The 23945-nt window shown below is 42.0% G+C and overlaps 2 protein-coding genes across 2 annotated transcripts in view; one reads left to right on the top strand and one right to left on the bottom strand.

The window, feature by feature from the left end:
• The window catches only part of col4a2 (collagen, type IV, alpha 2), a gene marked incomplete at its 5' end in the record, with an annotated part of 43811 nt that extends 27882 nt beyond the window's left edge, over positions 1-15929 (bottom strand). The window contains 4 exons of the mRNA XM_079562646.1: positions 2884-2964; positions 15279-15330; positions 15412-15560; positions 15780-15929. Of these exons, the coding sequence (XP_079418772.1) occupies positions 2884-2964; positions 15279-15330; positions 15412-15560; positions 15780-15929 (432 nt within the window). The remainder of the gene's footprint in view (positions 1-2883; positions 2965-15278; positions 15331-15411; positions 15561-15779) is intronic.
• A 14-nt stretch (positions 15930-15943) lies between these two features.
• Positions 15944-23945, top strand: part of col4a1 (collagen, type IV, alpha 1) — a 34920-nt gene continuing 26918 nt past the window's right edge. Inside the window, exon 1 of the mRNA XM_079562436.1 lies at positions 15944-16160. Within this exon, the coding sequence (XP_079418562.1) occupies positions 16098-16160 (63 nt within the window). The 5' untranslated portion in view covers positions 15944-16097. The remainder of the gene's footprint in view (positions 16161-23945) is intronic.

Raw genomic sequence — 23945 nt, 5'->3', positions numbered from 1 at the left:
CAAGGAAATAGCTGCTGTTCATAGATCGCACAAACACAGACAACTTGTTCCCAAGCATGAGGGCAGACTGTTAAGTTATAAAAAGATCAGTGACAGTCATTGTGCGGGGCTACTTTATGGCCATCATTTCCCGAAAAAACAAAATGAGGAAGTTTCTCCGAAGATAGAAATAGATCTTTCGATACATGTTACAATCTTGCAGTTACATATGTAATATCACAGTAATTTTGTCTATATTTTGACATTTTTCCTGACACATGCTGTTCCTTTACCACTCGCCCATTAGCTGCTTTCATTTACATGTTCATCTCTTACTGTATTGCCAAAAATGCCAACTCCAACCACAACGTGTCAGGAAATATTTTGCTGAGGTTTACTAGATCAATGATATTTTTACTAAACCAATTCAACACATGCTCTGTTAGGATGTAATACCTCGTTCTTTCACCCACCACTTGTCACCAAAAACGTACATCAGGTATTGATTTTCTTGCTTTCCACTTAACTTTTAGTTGAACAGGTTTTGCAGATGTAGAGAGGGCAGTGGGTGGGACTTCTGCATGCCTTCGCACACAATGCCAGAGCAGTGGGTGGTGCACTGGACCCGACATTTGCCAAGTGCGAAAAGCAAAGACATTAAGGTCTCTGGATTACTGCACAAAGTTCCTCATTGTCCCATTTTCTCACACTCTTTCAGTGTGCATCTGTTTGAGTCCCAATGTACTGCTGAAGAATGCTGCCACTTAAGATTTACACCAGCTTTGTTTTTTGAATAGGGGTGCACAACTGGAAAAATATCTGATTTCAGTTTTTATGACAAGTGCATGTCATAGATTCAACATTTTAAACATGGGACACACCCAGGCACAAAAACATTTGAATTTGAACTGCTGAACAAGAGAGAGATCCCCATGCATTTGTAAAGATGTAAACTTCAGGGTTGGCAAATATCCCTATTATATACAAGATCCTAGGGGTATTTTGCAGAGATTTTATTTATTTAAATTACAATCACTCAGATTGGTTTTCAAGTGCCGTTAATCTTACTGCTTCATGAGTGAACATGGCAGGATGACCGTTAAGATCATTATTTTTGAATTACTTTTGTCAAAACCATATTACCATGAAGTGACTAAAATGTCGCCATAAAAAGCAAAGTCCTCATCACAACAGCTGTATCAAGTCTCTCACCAAATGAGACAGCTGCGTTTGGAAACGCTTGTAGCTCATCAGTCACATCTGTGACTATCCATCTTGTTAGCAGTTAATATTAGTTGCGCAAAGAGTTGGATGAAATTTTCTGTCAAAGGCGTTGGAAAATGTTCATTACTCGTTCTCTGCTTTAAATAAGCAGAGGACGAGGCAGGCACTTTCGCAACGCGGCTGCATTTAGAGCAAATGATTATTCCTTTTTTGCTGCAGCTCAATTTATGCTCTGGTTATGTCAAAAGTCTTTTTAAATACTCAAGTGAATTTATGATATGTGGAGGATTTTGTGCAAGTGAACATCTTCAGCGGCGATACTCAGTTGGATGCTGTATTGAATGGCAAAACAGCAACGGTCTGAAAATAATTGCTTTGGTTATCACTTATAATGCCAGGCCATGACGCACAGACCAAAATTAAACAATGCGTGGCAGTCGACCCACTCAGACTGATTTCCTTCTGTAACACAGAGCTTCCTCGTGTCTGCCCTCTGCAGTGCTTCCTCTGTCAGTCGGGCTCAAGGGCTGAAGGTCGGCTGCTGTTGGCCGCTCCTCAGAGGATGCCAGAGTACAGTTACAGGAACATTCCTCATGTTTAATTACTCCTTGGGGAGTCTTCAACACCACCGAACACAATGCGGGCATGAGTCTTTTACACCATGCAGCTGAGCACAGACTAAATACTGTATTATGTGTCTTTCAATCAATAAAAGGTCAAAGACGGATGTTTAGCTAATTTGTTTCTGTACAAACTTTGTTCATGAGGAGCAAATCAGAGCAGCCGGATTTGACGCTTTCTTAATACAGGTTCCATCATCGTACAGGGCCTTTCTGTGGAGTTTGCATGTTCTCCCTGTTTCTTGCTACTGCTTGATCATATATTACAGGTAGAATTCAATTAAACTTGTTAATTAACCCCATGTATTGCCTCAGCGCGTCTGTCAGGTTTTAGGGGTGGCCTGTGCTACCCATGGCTGGATGGGATTTCACGAATTACTTGTCCTCGAGTCTAGACCACGAGTACTATAGAAACATAGCCCTTAAAAAGGTCTGACTCTGCCCATGAGACAAGAGGGAGCTGATATGTGTTTCAGTACAGAGAAGACCAAACCATTCTTTCCTCCTCAACAGCAGAATAATTACAGATATTTAAAAATGCACTCTCGACCCTCCACTAGTAGACATTTTAGGAATAGCAAAACCTATTACTCTGATGTGGACTGTGCATTGCCATTTCAAAGCGTCATGTTATGAAGGGTCCGATGATTAGAGGCCTATATCTGATGTACAGTGAGTGTATGAAGTGTGTGGCGATGCAGAACTCAGGCGGCCCTTATCTCTCATTGTTTAGTCTAAGTTCAACTCTCTGAAGTCAAGCCCTCCCTCCTGTCCTGCATTGTCTCCTAATGACTCTCATGAACCTCGCACCCTTTTCAGCTCTTGGGACTTGAGGAAATACATTATACATTTATGACATTAAGTATGGTTTACATTTGGCTCTGTGCCTGCTTTGGCGTTGAACCACAATCTCCCTCGCACATTTGAAACGGTTATTCTTCTGATCTACATCCTGTAATGGCCTTAAACTGTGTCACAAAAGTGCTCTCTGATCTAAAAGAAGAAAGGAAGTAGAGGAGGAAGATACAGTTGTTTATGGCATTGTTGGAGTGGGACTTACCCTGGCACCCTTCTCCGGGAAGCACTGACATCCTCCGCTGCAGTCTCTTCCTCCGCACGGGCCGCTGTTCTTCTTCCCACCCTGATGCACAAACACACAGCATGAGCACAACATATCCAAGGCAAATGTTCAGGAGTCAACACAAACAGCAGTAAATATGACCATGTGATCTAAGCACATTATTGTATGTGTGTATGCAGAGTTTGTTTACAATGTTGTCTGTGCGTGTGTCTGCCATGATAGTTTAGAGTTGCTCGCACATGTGTTTATTGGTGTAGGGGCAGAGAGGATGCTTTGGCTCAAATGACTCATGAGAATGTGGGTCCATGTGTCAATAAAAGTCCTATTCAACCCCGGTCAGAGTCCCCCCACTAACAGGGACAATTTGTCCTGGGATGTCGGCATACCAACCAACCTCCCGCCCTCCCCACGCCTGGATGTGACAGAAAGGCAATAGCAGCAGTGGGGTCAACACATGATCAAAGCAGTCAAGTCTATTAACCGGGTTTCCCGACTCATGGGTCAAAGGTGCAATGGCTCAGATAACCAGGACATTCATAATGGCATAATGCGGTCATCAGGAAGTGTGTGCTAATCTGGTTCAAGAAAAATGCAACATCCAGACTGCTCAATCAAGTTAGAGATTATGGGTGACTGCAGTGCACCAGCAATGATCCAAAGCATTAGCACACTTTCACTTGCTTTAATTTCCATTGTTTCAACTTCCCTGCAAATGCCAAATCAGCAAGAGCCTTAAACACGGATTGACAATTTCACTGCAGTCCCATAAGTTACATAAATCATTGAAAACTAAACCCTGTTGCTTTTCACATCAATAATTTACTTCAATATCAATTTGATTAGTCTAATAGCCAAACTCTTAAACATGTAAAGCATCAGAAACGTATCAGGGATCTCTGGTATAGAAATGTATAGAAACATCCCAACAAAGAGTTTTCTAGATTTTTCTACAACGATGTCTATCAGGCTCCAAACAATCTCCTCCACCTACACCTCAATACTAAATGCTTACAGAGCAGCCGCCTCATTGCCCTCCTCTCTGCTCCAAATGGCCACTTTATGCCCACAGCTATAGAGTGGCAGATAAAGGTCCCAAATAATTCCCCCAACTTGACTTTGACGGCATATCGGGCGGTCCAGCACAAAGCCCACATTGAGATGGAGCACATGCACAAAGAGCTTCTTTTAGCAAAGCAGACGCGGTCCTTTAATGATCCCCTATCTCCACAACAAAAAGACCCTCTTCCACTGGGCAGAGGAATGCGCGAGGCGGGATTTCTTTGTTAGACAGCAGAATATCTGAGGGTCCAGGCTGCGAGGCCAGGACATGCTTCAATGGTTTTCATGGCAAGATGCTCATGGTGCAAGATGAACACGAAGCAGATCAAGCAACCAACTGGCTATGATTGGCTGTCGCAATATATTCCAAGATGTTAGGGATTTCTGATCCTATGGTCTAGTCATCATCTACCCTTACCCCTTGTAACTCACAATCCTAGTGTGAAAGTGTTAATTTGCAGAAGACTTTTCCGGACTATAAGTCGCACCAGCCAAAAAATGCATAATGAAGAAGAAAAAAACATATATAAGTCACTCCGGAGTATAGGTCGCACCAGCCTCTCTTGGGATCACATTGTTCAAGCTCTCTGTCAGTACGAAAATAGCAAATATGTGAAATTATATATGTGATATATAAGTCGCACCTGAAATTAAGTCGCACCCCTAGCCAAACTATGAAAAAAATAGCGATTTATAGTCCGGAAAATACGGTAGATGCTAATCATTTCATCTCTGCCATTACATCATGGTCCACATCTGGACAATCATACAGCAGGTTCTTCCCCCACACAATGCAACACAATGCTCCCAATCATTCCACTCTTTATGGCTTTAAACTGACCAATAACTAATCCAACAGAAAACAATGTGAATATGCTGCTACATCCTGTTTCCTCACCCAATATCACAATGCAGCATACATACCCTCAGACCCTACAAAAACTACAAAGACTGCAGAATCGTCTGTGCAAATGAACACAATTAATCTAAATCGATTGTCATCTCTTAATACAGGCGATAATACATACAATACTTGTTATGAGACGTCCCAAACAACCGTGCAAGATGTAGGTCAGTCAGTGCAGTTTGCCGTTTACACTGGCGTTCTGGAGAGGATCACCTTTTATGTCCTGACTTTATGGTCTGGTCTGCGAAACTCTACTGTAATGTACTTTCCACAATACCAACTATTAATCTTCATAAGCTATACGTTGGACCACACAAGTGTTATGAGCGATGACTGCAGCAAAAACAGACATTGTGTGGAGTGTAATGTGCACATTTGAGGTTCACAGTGGCTAAATGACTAACCCTTAATGAATGCTGTTCTTTATGGCCCGTCTGTTGCACTGCGAGCCTATACGTCCACACCGGTCTTTAATTGTGATTGAAATAAAAACAGGACATCCTCTGACCTTGGTCGTATGCTTGTTTCTTTAGTCTCCCAGTAAATAAATGGCTGCTGTTAATGATAATGAACAGTGGATGAGGGCTTGACAAAGACTGATGAGAGTTCAAAATAAGCATCATGTACATCCACTGGTTATAATTCAATGACAGGCACAAATGTGTTGGATATACAATCGGCATTTTGATCTCCAATTGTCTAAGGAAAAAGAATAACTGGCATCAAACCTTATCACCAACCCCACACCACAATGTCTCCCCAGCTCAGATGAGAAGTATGTACAAAAACAGGAATAACTAAAAAAGGGGATCATGACATTGTGACAGGTAGAACCTCTCCCGCCTTGTCCAGATGCAGGGTGGTTTTGCTCATGGGTCTGTGGTCAGTGTGAGTCACTGTGGTTTAGGGCTTTTTTATTTACCGCCTCAATCCAAACAAAAAGCTAGACACGACCACTTCCTATCATGTCCTCATCCAAAACCAACTTTAGCAAAGGGACAGGATCAAGCCAAGACCTAGACACAGACAAAACAAACTGAGATCCAGTAGACCCTGATGGTGGATCTAGGCCAATTTCAGAAATAAAATATGGGAATGCTCTGTAACTGGAGCTTCGTGGGTGAAATATGTCTTTCTGTTGAGATGAACTACTCACTGATAACGCAGTGAGCCAAATTAGGTATCCGTGGCCTCCAAATATCCCTGGCATTTAAGGTATGTATAGTTGTATCACACAAACCTCCCTCAGGGAACAAATGATGGACTCAACAGTACATTAAGTTTGCGTTTTATGGAATGATGGGAGCATGTAATCCTGTGTGACCTTTGAATCAACAGTAAAACTGGCAAAAAATAGACACCAGACTCCCTTTTATAAAATGTACATTCACATAAAATAACCTATTGAATCTTAGAAATCAAATCTGTTGAGACGCCTAGTCACAGAATAAACTATATTATCCAGGCATGTTAGGGGGAGTTAAAAAAAAATGAAGATCTGCTATGTGACCAAGAGGGATTTGGTGACCTACATTTAAACACTAAAAAAGATCACATGGGTTGAGATAACCAACGATGAATAAAGAAAGGTTCACATCAACATACTACAGCATTGTGTTTGTCAAGTGGCTTTCTTTCAGCGAGGGCTTGACAGAGTTTTCTCTGAAGGTACAGGGGGTGACTTTGACGTTGTTTGAGGTTCTTCTCAGCTTTCACACATGAAGAAGAGCTGATGAAGTGGACTGCAAACAATGTGTTCAGTTAGACCACAACCTCTTAATCCCCACCTGAACCAAGTACATTTTCTCCAGTTTGGCATGACAGAAATCTAAAAGCTTCTTGAAAAAAAAAGCATCAAAATAGCGACGAATACAAGGATGAAAACGCAACAAAACTGTGAACAAAAAAGCGAGAAAAGAGGGACAAAAACATGCCTAAGAAGTGACAAAAACATATAAAAAAAGTGGCAAAAACACAATAAAAAAAGCAACGGAAAAAAAGTGATGAAAAAGCCACAAAAAAGTGACAAAAAAAAAAAAGAAGCAACAAAAGAGCATCAAAAACATGCCCAGAAATGCAACAAAAACACAACAAAAAAGTGACAAAAGAGCGACAAAAAAGACAAAAACACACTCACACAAAAAAACAACAAAAACAAGTCAAAAAAGCAACATAAAAAGAGAAAATGCGACAAAACGTGCCAGCAATGCAACAAAAAAGTTGGTTTTGTCAGGCTTTGTTTTCAAATGAGGCACTACACTGTTGCGCTGCAGTCGATAAGCTTTTGGATTTGGGTAAAGTTGAATTGGAGAAAATGCGCTCGGTTAAGTAGGTTTGAGGTTAAAGGATCAAATGTACTGGGTGATGTACCTCACTTCTACAGGATTCTTCAAAAGGACAAAGAAACAACAGCCAGTGTTAAGTCCTACACTACATCGAAGAATTACAAAAAATCAGTTTCCATAAAGACATCTGTGTGCATTTTTCTTCGGGGGCTTATGTATGTGGTGCCAGAGTCCCAGCTGCCCTTGTTCACACTAATGATACGGACGTCAGGATAAAGAGCAAAGTGGTTGAACTGAAAACACCTGGACGATTTCAACAGGACTGAGCTAACTGTGAACCCATTCATGGACAGACGGGCCTGAGTGACAGGACCTGATAGACTTCCGCACTTAATCTAACAGCCACACGAGCCGTACTCCCTTAGACCAGATGAAAACCATCATGTATGTAAAGATGGTTTGGGTTTGTCAGGCTGATAATACCTAAATAATTTCACGTATAAGATGTACAATTTCCATGACACAATATAGTGCCTCTGATGCATATGTGACCCAAGTAATGTCCCAAAAGCCTGTGTCCGTGAGTGAGAATGTTCAAATAACCACAGGAACAGAAGAGGTGCGGGCGTACACACCAATCACAGAGAACAGAATATATCTAGTCATTTTAATGTGTGATCAATATCGTAGCATGTTGCTTTTTTTTACTCATTAATCGTCCGTAAGAGTAAATACTACGCTGACAGAAAAGACATAGGGAGAGAGGGATATTGTACTTCGTGCCACAACCCAGTTTCACAATGGAGATCATTTTTTTCACTCAAACTTGGCTGTAAAAAGTTAGCTTGGCCCGTTAGCCTGTTAGATTCTTCTTCATGATTCTATTAGTGTGCATTGCACCTTCAGGTCGGAGCAGGGAAAGCAAGCATGGCTTTCTGGCCAGAGACACCGGGGAGAGATGAAAGTCCCCCCAATCATCCCATTAACACTTGTACTACCCACAGAGGGACTACGAAAAGGATTTATTAAGGTAAACAAGTTACTTAGTACTGCTTTAAATGAAATCCTTTTACTTATTTGTTTTGTGGCATAGTTGTAGCCCGGCTATTTATGGTAGTCTCCATTCATATTGATGGGAGTGTACAGGTCATCAAATCTTTCCAACAGGTTAACTCTGTGTCGGTGAGTCTCATCTTGAAGTTACGTGCAGCAGAAGCAGTACCATACTGTCTTATTCTCAATACATGGTCAGGTAGCTAGCCAGGCTAAAAGTAGAATTGCGGGTCAAAAGAAAAGCTTGTATTTTATCACCTGCATCAGGCTTTTTGATTCAATCAGGTTTTAAACCAGACCAAAAACACAGGAGGCCAAACATCAAACACAGCAACTGTATTATTGTTGGCAGCCTTTTGAAACTGACGCATGTCTTGATACAACACTTGATGTCCCACTGGTCTCCATTTTGCTGATAAGGCTCATTCTTGTGCAGCCGCTAATGGCTACTTTAGGGCTAAAAATGCTTCCTGCTACCATTGCTATCAAGTCCGCGATATATATTTTAAGTGGAACAGTGAAAGTGGCAGACATAAGACAAACACATTGGCACGCACATGTGAAGTCCAGGGGAAATGGGAAAAGAGTGGGTGATGATGAGGGGGCTACAGATTCAGGCCATGGATGGATTTATGACGAATAGGAGGAAAAAGAGGCTTGGAGTATCGCCATGGGAACAGCTGCAAGGAGAGGGAGAGGTGAGTTCTCATGTGAATGTAGGGCAGCTGTGATAACCCACTCTGCATTGTGATAGATGTTTGAGGGCTAGAGATGTTTGGAAAGTCAAATGGTGAAGAATAAGCAACTGGAGGTGTGATTTTTCCTAGTCAAAAGAGAGCCAAGTTACACCAAGTCGTCAAGCCAACTAGAAGCTAACCTCTTAACCCCCACCTGAACCGAGTTTGGCACGATCCAAATCTAAAAGCTTCTTGAAAAAGTGAAGCGACAAAAGGAGATGAAAACATGACAAAAAAAGCTATGCAGGTAAATAGACGATGTCACTGATTTGATTGAACAAAATGGAGCTCGGAAATATGTGCTCAATCCTGGGAACAAAGGCAACGTGGATAAAGCAATAGAGTTTTTGCAAAAGCCATGTGTTATGTGTGTTCATTGGTGGTGAGAACGGAGTTAAAGGAGTGGTTCAAATGTCTTTTCTTTCCTTTGGGGCCCTTACGTTTCAGTGGACGTTGCTGCCCGCTGACCAAGAACACGACAGATTTACGACACCAAAACTCTCTGGGGCAAAGAAAGAAAAAAGTAATCTAATTTTCATGTTTCATTAAAAAATAAATAATCACAGCATCAGTGGGGATGAGTTTGTGTTATATTGTAGGGCAGGCTCTGATGGGGAGAAAGACACTATATGAGTTTAGTGTTGAACATGACCCTGACCTGGGTGAGGGTCAGTGCTCACAGCAGAGGCCCTCGTGTCAACAAGTCTCCTGTTACTGCCCCACGACTGACACCAGCACTGCCGGACCCGGGTCACCAGCCGAATGAACTCCATTTCCCAGAGGGCCGCATTCCCAATCAGTGCGTCCTGCTCAGTTAGCAGGGGTTGCCATTGAGTTCTGATGAGGAAATTGCCTCCAACAAGTCTAACAATGACAAGTTTAGTGTTAGAACGGCGCACTGACTTCACACGATCTTTCTTCGGGTCCGAGAACCGATCAGCAGCTGGTGTGACCTTACATGGGATTGTATCTCCAACCATGAAAACTGAGGGCAGTACAGCCAAAGTAAGCACTAAAAAAATAGAATGAGGAGTTGGACATGGTCACGCTAGCACAAAGTATGTTTAATTCAGTTAGCATTTCTCCCATGACCAGATATAATTCGGTCGAATCAATTAGACTCCAGCTGGGAGAGCATCCTGGTCCTGAGCACAAGCGAATGGTATGTTTTGGCTGCGATTCTGACAGGATTATTACGGACAAAGAGCCTTTGATATTGGTAATAGAATCACTTTGTGGTTTACTGTGAGGGCATGCAGTACATATTTGTCAGAAAAAAGACAATGACTTAAATGTCTAAATGGGTGCTGTCATATGAGGACACAAAAGACTGGGACGAGTAGAAACACGTGACGACAAGAGTTTTATGGTAAAAAGCAAAACCCAACAGGCCCGTTCATATATTGTGTCAAAGAGAGTTGGACGGTTGGCTTTGGAACATAAAGAAATGTTGTAGATTATGATATACAAATGCACAGGTGAGCCCATTTCTATTTATCAATATTCTATCGAACACTTATGACAGTAGACACGGAAGCTATTAATGTCAAAGTGTGGATGAGATCAGTGGCACAGTTGGTAGAGCTGTGATGATCTCATGAGCTCATGATCGGAAGGTCGGGGGTTCGTATCCCAGCTCCTGAAGGTGCACACTGTCGACACTTCATCCTCCTTGCTTCCAGTGTCTGTGTACACTGGTGCATGAATGAGAGTGTGAATGGGCGACTGGTTCCAATCGCTTTGGACCTAACGAAGGTAGAAAAGCACTATATAAGTTGAGACTATTTACCATCTCAAATTGATAATTCATGCAAACTGAAATGTTGATGGTCTGAGCTGAGGAACCTAAGTACTAACCTAAATAGTAGGAAAAAAAAAAACCCAGTGAATCCCTAAATCTTCCTGTGCAGTCCGATGTGGTGCATGTCATCTGCGGCTGTCACACATAACCGGGAATGTAAATGAAGCATGGAGTGTTATTATCCATGGATCAAACCACTGGTATTCAGCAGCTCTCCAGCTCCAGAGTTATGGTGGTGCATGTGTACTATGTATACATCTGTATGTGTACAATGTATGCATGTGTTTACCCCCGACAAGTTGACATCAGTGAGAAGCCACTAAATCAGTTGTTGATTTGATGGAGTTCAGAGTAAAATGTGGCAACAGTCATTTGAAACAAGAAACAATGTGTGGCTCAAGAAAATCATCTATTACTTCCGTAAAGCCGTAACTTATGCCCTGTATGCTAACAATAATTCAGGAGTATCACTGTAAAACGCAGAACTATCGACATCATCACAGCAGAATGCAGAGCTAATGGATTGCTAACCAGGCTGTACAGTAACTTGATTGATTTTACCCTCTCTAGAGTCCAGCCCGACTGTAAAACACTGTGACAGAGTAACTCCACCCTGTTTCCTCTTCCTGTTTAGAGCTCTCCTCCGCATAATCTATTTTCTTTTCACACAATTCTGTTTTCAGGATGCTTCCCATTGAAAAAAAAAACTGAGGTCACAGACGAAATGGGCCGTGCACGTGAGAAAATGATTCACACCTCGCTATTCATGTGATCATGGGAACAAATCAGAATCATAACTGAAAGGAGGTCTGTCACTTTGTTTTATAGTTTATTTGACCTGTATTTTGTACTGTTAACCAATGGGGGCAAGCAGCCAAGAGCACTAGGCCTTTCATAATGTCACAATAGGGAACTACGTAGATTGAAGTGATCTGAAAACTCTGCACTAAAGTGTCACGTTTTCTTGAGAAAATAAAGCCCAAGCCAAAATAAAGATTCTCGGAGACTAGTTTGGGTTTCAAGCTTTTCATCCCAAAACCTGCACTCTATTGAAGCACAGTTAAAGCAAACATCTTCGATCGAGTAAAAGAGTCAAAATGAAGAGAAGAAGAAACTTATCCCAGACAAGCATTCACTCACCTGGACCACAGCCTCAAAATAAAGTGAAATTACTTTATTAAAAAAGCAAAGATGAAGATTGTGCTGCCAATCTCGGTTTTATAATGTGCTTTGTGTCATGAAAATCTACTCTACAACAAGGGAATATGTTGAATATCTACTGTAGAGCACTTGGGGTTTCTATTTGGTGAAGAAAGGAGCGACACACAGTTCTGAATCTTGCGGAGATTTGGGTCAGCACACATACTTTCCACTGGCCAAAAGCTACACTAAAGAATACAGGTCAGAAAGGTCTGCTCTGAGGCAACACCTCGATGGAAAGAGCATTTTTATTGAGCGGTGAAGACAGGGAAGCCCCACACATGGACTTCTCATCCAGCCTCTGCATCCTGCTGCCCCACACAATGGGCTCTTCCCTTCATTGTTGAGCCTAGGCATTTGCAATATCTCCAGTGGTATTTTGTCAGGGGACATGGCGTTCATTTTTTCGGCCCATATCAGCAACAGACATCTTTCGCTTGATCCGGAAGCGCACTTTCCTCCTCCAACAGAAAGCTTTAGAGAGGCCAGTCACGTGTCGGCTTGCCACTCTTGACCCAATTAAAATGCACTTACGATACAAGTGTTTGACCATTGTACAGTGTAACTGAATGGTTCTCAACGGGTGGGTCACGACTCGCAAGGCCATTTTGAGTGAGCCGAAGCCATTGAAACAACAAAAGTGCCTTTAGCTATCTGAGCCTGTTCCTTCAAATACATACATCCCTCTGCACGTGTGTGAATTGAGCGTCCTATCCCCATACAATGAATGGTGAAGCAAGTCCCAATATTAAAGTATGGCAAGATGTGACATATCCGACCGTTTCATGGCATTTACATTTCTGTCTTTTCGCTATCATTAAAATATAAGATGATGTGTTCTTGACCCTGACACTTCTTAACTTCCTGAAACTTGGCATTTAGCTCTAAAGTGAAATCTTATTGGTCTGTACATTCATTAATGATTTAATAATAAGGCTTTGACCTCTGCATCGTTCATAATTTGGAATGTTAATCCCAAATGGCTAATCGCTAATGGAAGTAGGGTAAACTGAACAGGCTAACGGACTCTGAAAAGTTTCCCAGACTATCGAGCTTGCTAACTGTCCACATACGTCGGCTTCTCCTTTATATTTCTACGGTGGAGGCCCTATGCCGTATTTTTTGACTTTCAAACTCATGATCATTTGAATTTCCAAAGCTCTGCAAGTTAATGTCCAATTTTAAAGTATTCCAGAACTATCTATCTCCCGTTTGCATGATTTTCCTTCAACCTTAGAAGACTTTTTTTTTGACACTTTGATTTACTGTTTCGGTAATATACACAAAACCTACACATTCGCAACAATCATTCATTCAACTTGAATCAGCGGTAATTGCTATAGCAGACAATGTGGCTGCGCGAGGGATCAAGGCCACCCCCATTGGAAATCACAAACCCTACATCCGCTACTGGCATTGCTGCTTTATTGCTTGGCCGAAATAAACATCTAGTAATATATTCTTAAACATTTGACGCTGGACCATCTCAAAGTGTCCGGTGTGGAACTTCCTGTTAACGCTACTGTCTCTGGAGCCTTCCTTCCTCTGCCACAGGACACTGATAATGGTATTCATGCGGAGTTTGGAAAAGTCATTCACATGCACGCAGCAGTTTCAAAGACGAGCTAACCCGGAAATCCTGGCTGATGGCTCATTCCAAATCAAGAGAAGAATGATAGAAACAAAATAGAATAGTACATGGTTCTCAACTGGTCGGGACTTGTTAAGACGACTGCAATCAGGTTGTTTTTAATCATGATTTCAATTAAAGCTTTAATTAAAGCTTATTCAACAAAAAATTGTGGGGAAAACACAGTATTTTATTTCATAGATTACAAATTTAAGGAGTGTTTCATTCGCAGCTCGTCATCCTGTCATACCAGGTGAAAACCACTGTTCTAGAATATTAAACTGTCGTAGGATATCTTGGGAAATATATTTCCTGGAAAGCCTAAATGTGAGCCATCCTCTGTGTGGACATGAATGGTGGGAAAGAGCTCAATCCATCGGGAGCAGCCATAAAGAACTGAAGCCATCCCAAAGGTCAGATTAGAATTTCATATTAGAAACATACTTTCTCAGACATGGTTAGGATTTTTTTTCTTTATATGATACAACCTCTGTGCTCTAGTTAACACACAGTATCCAGACATTAGTAACTACAATGACTAATGACAAATGTCAAATGCAAAAAGATTTGCACTTGTTTCTTCATTCTACCTTTTTTTTTTTTAACCTAAACTTGGACTTAACTTTGACTTTAACACATTTGTCCAGCTTGTCACTAACTTGGGCACAGATCCTGTGATGTTTGTGACTGGATTCAGAGCTGAACTCGTCTTAAAGACTGAGAGATGTTAGTTATAACTGTGAACTTCAACACTGTTGGTCTCGAAATCTTAGATTTGCTCAACAGAGATTCCGAGCAGAGTCACACGCTTTTAATCAAGGCCTAAACAGATTTTATAAAGAGAAGACACAAGGAGGCCTTTCATTACAGAGGAAAAACATCTCTTAATTTGGGAGCCTTGAGAATGATATTAAATACCTCAGAGAATGCTTAAAGCATCTGATGTACTAACGCTGCAGAAAACAGCCACACAACACTCACGTGTAACAAGCTGAAACACATGGTTTATGCATCACGGAGGAGGGCTGGAGGAGAGGGAGCAACAAGTAGGCCATGGAACGTACTTCTGGCATCAGAGTGACAATAAAACTCCAACAGTAAAGTCCAAACAAACAATGTTTATAGACAGCTTACGGAGCCAAATAATGATTGTAATGTTACTATAACATTTTAGAACAATGCACTTTGTTGTGCAGCACAATAATTACTTTATATAGGCGTGTATCCCACTGTAATTTTTCAGAGGAATGATATTCAATAAAGCAACCACACGGTACAAGGAATCCAAACTGTTGGCAATGAGACAAACTGGAAGTTGGAAACAAGTCTTCTGTATATGATCGGTGGTTTCTACATTAGACACAAAACCCTGACATGACCTGACCCTATGGTGAAGTGACTGCCAAATAGCCCTATTATAAACACATGTTTGCCAGTTCTGATTTACAAAGAGCACAATTATTTAAATGAAGTACTTTCAACCAATATAGTTTCAACACTTTTCATTCCTGATTTGGGCTTTGCTGCTATGTAGCATCAGTATGTCAAGCCCAGTTCCCTCCTCCACAGAGGAACTCCCCACATGACACTCCCACTGAAGAGCAGCGTTTGCATCCAGTCCAGTCTCTGCACTTACAGTCGGCCAGCTTTAACACTGAGCAGTAATTCAAATTAAAAGTGAAGGATTGATGAGGCCACTTACTGCGTGAACTCCAGAGGCGAAGATGGAGACGCAGAGAAGCAGAAGCAGAAGTCTGCAATGAAGCAAAATGAACCCGTTAGAAACGCATGAGAAATCTCACAGAGCTGTGATGTGAAGTCAGACCCACTCATACCTCACACCGGTGTGTTGTCCCTGCATGGTCCTACGCACGTGGACCGCAAACTTCTTTCCCACGATGCACTTTACTTCTACAGCATCACTTCCCGCCTGGACTGTCACACGCGTCCCGTTCAACGTGAAGACAAAAGTTTTAGGACAGCACTAGTACATTAATCACTCTAGTATTTTATAGCAAGATTTGAACAAATACAATATTAGGATTCCGGTCGCAGATATGCAGATGTAAAGCCTAATGTAGACTGATAATGTTACTTACGGTGCTGGATTGAAGGTGGACAAACCGACCGCCTGCGGACACCAGAGCAGCGCGCTCCCGAGAAGTTTACAACAGGTAGTTTGCTTAGTGGGAAAACTCCTTCAACATTGACAGAAAAACAGCAATGTGTGGCGACTAGTCCTTCTTCTTACTCCGAAAAGGCAAACTGTTTGCAAGTTTGTGCGCATTCGGATGGACGAGGGTGGTCTTCTCTTGGGAGGAGGGGGTGTGGTGCAGTAAGAAACAAGACCAAGTTGGATTGATCAGACGCTCACATCGTCTCGGACAAAGATGCAGCCAACGGTGTTGTCCCCTGCACGGACATAAACAGCGAATTATCTTTGAAAAATAGTGCAGAAAGAGAAGCGGCGCGTCAACAGGTGGTGGTTACGAGGAGCCAGGCTGCTGCAGACGCCGCTACGATGCTGCTCCAGTGCGCAGCCCTGGTCCTACTGGCGCTCTGCTTTGACCGAGCGCACGCTGAGGTAAGTGCTTCAAAACTGGCTGTGGGGTTTCTATTTGCAAATACATATATGTGGAGTCTTTATTCTTAATGAAAGTGTCACTTTATCTCAATGGAAGGAGGAAAAAAAAGAACAATGACAAAAGTTTTCATTCAGTCTATGCTTGTTATTGTGCCATTTGGTTTGTGCTCATTGCTCAAATGTTTTACCATCAGTGTGAAATCTGTGGCCAGTGATTTATGTTAACCTCAAACCAACATTTTGGTTCGGTCATGCTGCTCTCAACATTGTAGTGTCCTGGTTGAGCCTCCCGCCCTTCTCCTGTAGAAGAGGGGCAGGCGGAGGGTGGGGTCCTGTCTTCAGTAGCAGTAAGCAAATCTCAAGTTTCCAGTACATGTCCAACCCAAGAGCGTTTGCCTGGACATCCCTGCATACTTTTCCTAATGTGATTGAGACTTATCACATAGTTAGGTGATGGGCATGGGCATTTGAGTTACAGAAAAAAGTCTTCACACAGTTTAAATACAAGCCAATTCAAGGATAAGCAGTCTGTTTCCTGGGACCGTTGATGCTGGATGAAACAAGAATGACTTCCAGTGTCAACACTCAAATCACTGTCCCGTAATTGGCCACAAATGTGTTCAGCTTTCTGTAAGTCTCAAGAGCTGTTATCTTCAGGGAGTTTCTCTGTCCATCTACAGTATGTAAAGGCAAGAGTAAATTATGGCTGTCACTAAGAAAAATGCAGTTTTTGCTCTCTGCGGTTTTCACATCTTCACATCGATGTAGTTTCCCTCAATGTTTCCTCACACATGCTCAAGATATTGCGCCTACTACATCCTGCAGCTGGAGTTGCTTTATCTGGTGGCTGCATGGATGAACTGCAACACAAACAGGAAACTAGAGACACTTGGAGAGATTGAGCCCAGGAGAGGAAGGTCTTAAACTTCTAAATAACGATCAAATGACCTTGTGAAATAAACATCTCAGATTGATTTGCATAGGTTCTTATGAAGGGACTCTGATTCAACAAGGTTTGGAAATCTTTGTGGCCCTACACATGAAGAAGAAGCAATCTCAGGCCATGAACTGAGATCTCCATTGTGTCTTGGAGCATTACCTTGTGGTATAACCTGACAATGATCATTATCCAAACATATCATATTTGTATGTCGACATTATTAGTATAGAAATAGAGTTTGCTGATTTGGAAATGTGTTGTAGCATAGAGAAAGTCAACTCCTCACAGCCGGGTTCCTATTCTCTTGTCCAGAGCATCAAACCCAACATGGAGGAAGTGTTGCTAATTACACTTCATCCTCCTTCTGCCTGAGGAATGTGCATGTATTGTCTATAGGAAACATCGTATAGCGACTCTTCTCTGGGACCTCAAAGTGGTGACAGGGGATCATGTCATTTGGTCGAGGTTTGATCTTGTCGATTGCCCCCCTCCCACATAGATGACAGCTGACCTTCTCACCACACAACTGGCCACCAGCCCAGACAGAGCCCCCAGAGGAGACCTGAGCCGCTTCAGCCCTGTTCACACCGCTGTAAAAATGCCTCCATTTGGGAGAGTTGTGCTTCTGTTTGGAGCACTGTGTTTTGACAGTGGCCAGTGCTGAGACATCTCTGACCTTGATATTCACGTAGTGTGACGGCGCTGTCCTACTTAGTGCCTGTGGCTCCTGTGAAGTGTCAGATGATGTTCAAGAAGAGGAACACTGTGACATGTGTTGGGCAGAGAAAAGACAAGAGAAAAAGATAAAGGGAAAAAGACACATCGCACCTTAACTGAGCTAATTTTCTCCAGTTTTACCCAAATCTAAAAGATTCTTGACTGGAGCTTAAAGCCTCTATAGGCCAGTGTAATGCCTCATTTGAAAGCTGAGACCTACACATTTCGTGTAAGCTTCTTGTTTTTGTTGTGGGTTTTTTTAAATCAAGTTTTCATGCTTTTTTGTCACATTTTTGTCACATTTTCAATGATTTTTTGTAGCGTTTTGGCCACATTTAGTTTTTTTTATTGTAATGTAACTGATCAAGCCACAGATATGTGACCAAAACATGTCAAGAAAGCAACAAAAACGTGATGAAAATACAACCAAAAAGGACAAAAGCATGACAATCATAACTTGTAAGAGAAGAGTTTAGGAGGTCTTAACTTTCAAATACTCTGGCCTACACAGGGTGTAAGCTCCATTCGAGAAACGTTTAAGTTTGGGTAAAGACACACTGGGGGAAATGTTCTTGGTTAAGGCGGGGGGTAAGAGGTTCAAATGATTTTTAAATCAATATAGTTCAGGTACATTCATGTTTGAGAAAGGACTGAAACACAAAACTAATAACATGTTTGCACTAATCACAGACCATGTTTGCACATTCTCTGTAGAGAATTTGCTTCAATTCTAATCAATCTGGCCGCTCTAATCCCCAGTTTCACTCTGACCTTACTTTAACTTGTCGACAGCAGTGTGTTAATGGGTGCTACATGATGCCAGTATATAATGAAGCAAGTTAACAGTGAAAAGGCGAGTCATAAAAGTCATGTGTGATTTGTACGTTGATGGGGAAATGGATACCTCTCTCTAACAGTGAGGTGGGAGGTCGGATCCTGCCCTAATGCAGAGGAATGCTGAGTGGAGCCAACGACGATGCTCCATAGACAATCTGTTGGTCTCACTCTTGTCCTTGCCCTTAACCCTCTCAAAATGCTGAAAGTAGCGGAGCTTAATTCAGCAGATTCACGAGTTTGCTTGAAAAATAAAGTTTTGGGCGCTGTCTTTCTTCAGTTGTTTGTTTGAGGTTTCTTTGAAAGACAGGTGTGAGGTTTGTTTTCCCTCAAACTAAACACACAATTTCCCCTTGGAATCCGAACGTCTCATTACTTTACCATAACTGAGCCCTAACGCTGCAATTATGCATTATGGTTCTGCAAAGTGACTGAAAAGAGTCATTCTGTGGCTCTATGTGTGTCCCAATAATTGCATGGGTGTGTGACAAATGCGCGGCATAAATCTGTGCACATGAATGACTGATCTCATGTTGATGGGTTCGGGGTTTCCCATTAGTGCTTTTTTTTTACTGTTTCCAAATCGTCTGTGTCAGATGAGCATTCTTGTAACTATGTCTGTTAAACAAGGACATCTTTTGGTAACAATGTCCTGCCATTTACATCTTAGGGCTTTGACAAATTATGACATACGGTGAGCACTGAGGCAATTTTGTTAGGGCATGGTCTGTCAAACTTTGGGTTGATCTCATAGGGTGGGCCTCTTTCGATTTTTTATGAATTTCAGCTAAATGTTTTTACAATCGCCCATTCATGCCCCGATTACTGATGATATTTTACAAAGTTTGAGGGTATGGAAAGATTGTCTTGCTGCAGAGATCTGAGTGCTCTGGTTATTATGTATATTTCATTCATTACTGTTGTTCTCAGACTTCTCACACCAAGTAACACCTCAGTAAATATTGTCTCATGTACCACCAAAACTGGGAAAACCTACAATAGGACTGCAACAAATCAGCTAAAATAGACCCCAGCCTGTACCAAAGCAAGTCTATGAAACTGCAACTGAGTAACGACTATCAGATCTGGCCACTGTCTTGCATTGCGCTGGTAAAGCCCATTATAAATGGAATTTTTCTACCATATTAAATAAACAGCTCGGTGCTCAGATAACCGTGTCAAATGAGAAAGCCTTGTGTTTAGTTCTGGTGCTAGTGACTTACCAGATTCAGTCAAAAGAGACAGTTTGTTCCCATTAAATCTACCTTACGCAAATAAAGATGCAATCAGAGCTCAGTTTGAAGGTCAGGTGATGTTTGGAGCGGGACAGGCAGCACTGACTGTTCTTCCCGTGACACCGCCCGCAATGAGGAGAGTGAGCACTGAAAATGTTTTGGCAGAAGTCAGGTTTTGGTCCAGCTGTTGTGTCTGACTGGAGGTAGAATGGTGGCTGTTGTTTTTTGGATGATGTTGAGCCAGAACTAGAGGCGGTTTGTTTTCATTTGCTGACGCATGAATGAAAGGCTACTGGATTTATCGGACACGCAGATCACTGAATCAGATTATATCGTCTGATCTTTCTAATGCATCTACAAGTGGTTGGACTACCTGGGATTGTACTCTAAAAAGTCAGACATTACCTGGAACGTTTTGTACAGTTGATTGTCCCCGATATGTGAATTTCAGTGAGTGTGAATGGAGACGAAACACTCGTGACAGTATCATGAAAGCAGATGAGATAAGCACATGATTCATATTTGTTCCATTTAAGGTTTATCAGGTTATACTTTGTGCCAAAGTGAAGTGTATTTCATAAAGTCTCAGCTGCAGAGCAAGACTATACAATGATGTGAACTACAATCTGAATGTTACAGGTCATATTATTCTGGACTTCTCTATATATGGCATCTTAATAGAGTATGTTATTAGAGTAATGAGCCTCTGCCATTTTGGTCAGCCTTAAATTAGTTGTAAATTAGCAACAGTATGTATTGTTCTTGAAGTACAATGGCCAAAAATGTCTAGTAACTCAATTTGCACAGAGGTAGACGGAAGATATTCCATAAATATTGTGACAATAATGAACACAAAGGGCTGGGACCACCTACAGCAGCATTATAGATATTTCACACAGTGTATCAAAGCCAGACACTTCTTCTTTCAGAGACAGAGAACTCAAGCAAATATACTTTGTTACTTAAGATGTCCCTTTTTTTCAATGCATTACATCCCTTTTAAATGATGAATGCTTGCATTGGGAGGTCTCGCTGGTCTAACATGTTGACATATAGTATGTCGGCTACAATATGCTTCATCAAGAGAACCAAAGTTCCTCTCTTTGTTCTTTTTATTGTTCAGTTTTTCATTAACCCTGTGAGACTCGAACATATAGGAAGTGAGAACACGATGTTTATATTTGGAGTCTATAATTTCCAATGACAGCATCCCTAAAGCCCCTGGGGCGTTGATGTTACAATAGCAGTGACGTTATGGAGATGCAGGTGATACGATCTGATGTGGAAACAGAAGAACAATAGATCGCCACTCTCGGGCAGCTTTTTAAGTGTCTGGAATGATAATTATTGCGCCTTTTCAGCATATTAGGAAGAAACGACCAGAATAAAGAGCGTCTTTCACTGTTTTGGAAATCCCCAATGTTCTCACACTCCAAACACAATGTGTAAATTGAAGTGGTTAGAGGTAATTTAATGAGGGAGTGATTTTTCCCTTTTAGAGAGAACGGCGTCACAGCGCCAAAGGAAAAGGTGGTTCAAAGACCTTATGTGGGAAATTATGAGTGATCTTTGTCTTCACTCACTGTAGTCCAGAAAATGTTAATGTTTTATTGAGGTATTAGTAAGACCAGCAAGGAGATTAGATTGCAAGTGAATGCCATATCACCTTGGTCATGTTTTCCTTTTGACAATAACCACAACTTTACTGGTCACAAACAACTTCTGGAGTTAAAGCGCCAGGTTATTTTCCACCACAGGCTCGCTCTTAACTAAATTGTAATTCTGTTAACTGAAACAAACAAGTCGAGTGAAAGTGTGGGAATAACTGCCATTAGATACAGTATATGGGTCGGTCACAGAGGTCACTGCTGTCCTCTCGTGCCAACATTTTTCCCAGATAGCCCAGTGCTCTTTGGAGAGATGTGGAGCGGACCCTGCCCCTTCTTGTCTTTGTGCGCATAAAAGGCAAGGAAGAGGCCTCGCTGCACAGAAAAGACCCACTTCCTAAAGCCTACATCCTGGAGCCCAGAGATGCACATTCAGACAGGAACCACAAGTGCGCCGCGCTCACGTGCACCCGAGCGGCTCTGTGTTTGTGTTTGTGCTGCCTTCACTCCGCACTCTCCAAAAGCCTCAATCAGAGACGTGTTTGCAGAGGAAGGTGCAGCTGAGCTGATCGGAGTCACGTTTTGGGCACAGGCATCTCAAACACGCTGATTTGATTTTCTCTGTTTGCTAGTTCTTGGACGGCTGTTGTTTCTGTGGGATTGATGGGGAATGTTTAATGACACTTCAGAACAATTTCAGCTCAGATCTTCAACATGTGGGCATGTGAATAACACTGCACTTGTACGCATCCACTGTAAATATTTAGGAAAACAGCTAAATTTTTTTGCAGCAGTTTAGAAGCAGAAAAGAATTGAACTCAAGGTCTACATCTGAGAACACTGAGGAGCTACTAGTAACTCAGCTCTTTTCAAGCAGCTCCTCAAAGGTGTTCAGCTTTTCTACATAATGCACATGTGCGGATGCATCACACGCATTTTCACATGTACAGCCAACAATCAACAACAACAACAAAAAACTTTAAAAAAAAATCCCCCGCCTTAAAGGGACTATACAGAGATTAAAAATGTTAAAATTCAGTATTTTCATCCCCCAATATATTCCAGTATATTCTAATGTGTAGAATGAGCTCAGGCCTGTTCACCACAACTGCCTCTAAAATCCTGCACTGTCACTCAAAACGTTGTTACTTCAGGTCCGAAGTGCCGTCATGCACGAGCTTAACATAGAACCTGCAGATACGCGCAAGACCTGAGGTGGCAGTAGTGAGTATAAAAATGACCAACTTGCATGTAGTCCCTTTAACCGAGTGCATTTTCTCCAGTTCAACTTTGCCCAAATCCATAAAGTCCATAGGCCTGCATGCCAGTGTAACGCCTCATTTGAATGCTAAGACCTACATATCTCATCCAAATAAATATCATCACATTTTTGTCACACTTTCATTGCTTTTTGTCACTCTTCTGTTGGACACTTTTTTCAAGAAGCTTGTAGATTTGGGTAAAGACAAACTGGAGAAAATGTGCTTGGTTTAGGTGGGGGTTAAGAGGTTAACCACAGTCTCTCTTACAAACAATTTTTGTTGTCCTTACTTAAGTAATTCCTGCGGTGAAAGTACTTTATCTGAAAGCATCTGTTCCTGGGTGTTTCTGCTGAATTCAGACCCGGAAAGTCCCCCACTCTCGCTGATTAGGAGGGACTTAGCTTTAATTTGTTAACAGGCTAACATTTCATGCCAATGTCTGCTGCTGCACTCCCCGACAGAGACAGTCACAGAGGCAGCCTCTTATCATGATGACCCTGCAATCGAAAGCCTCGTTTGAGCTCCTAAATCCACGCTAATGGCCTCCCCCAGGGTCAAAGGTCGGCAGGATGAGTCACTAGGGGTCACACCACGAGTCAAGTGGACACAGGACTGATGAGACAAAGGCAGCGGAAAGACTTTGAGATAAACGCATGCGGCGGCGAAGAAAAGTACTTTCACGAAGAAGTTTGTGTTGTTTAGGCATCGCCATGACAACCAGTGCTACACGATATGTCCCAGTGCAATCATGGGAACAGGGCCTAAAAAGTCCTCTAAAACTATTTTCCCATTTGCCCAGTTAATTTTGCACATGAGAATTCTTGCGTTGACAGTAAAACATGGCAGCACAGCAGTCCTGGATTATGTTCCTACTTAGTGACATGTTGAACAGATAAGCGGGGCTTTCTTCCGAGCAGACTTTGTTATAGGAGCATAATTGCAAAACGAACAAGCAGTGCATGGTCAATGTCCAATGCTTGAGATGCTGAAATGAGTTGGTATCTGTTTGGCTGGGACACGTGCTTGGGCAGAAATGCTTTCCGGAGTTGGGGACTCTTATTAGCAGCTGTTTTGGCCTTAACTGTGATGACAGGCAACATTTAGCGGCTGGTCATGCTTGAAGACACTTTTATCCACATTAATTAAAAGGAACAGTGTTTTTTGGAACAGATCTGCATTTAGAGAAAGAT

Source organism: Gobius niger (assembly GCF_951799975.1).
Source record: "Gobius niger genome assembly, chromosome: 9".
NCBI classification, from domain to species: Eukaryota; Metazoa; Chordata; class Actinopteri; order Gobiiformes; family Gobiidae; genus Gobius; species Gobius niger.
Note: the sequence above shows the minus strand (reverse complement) of the source record. Positions and strands in the feature narration are given on the sequence as shown.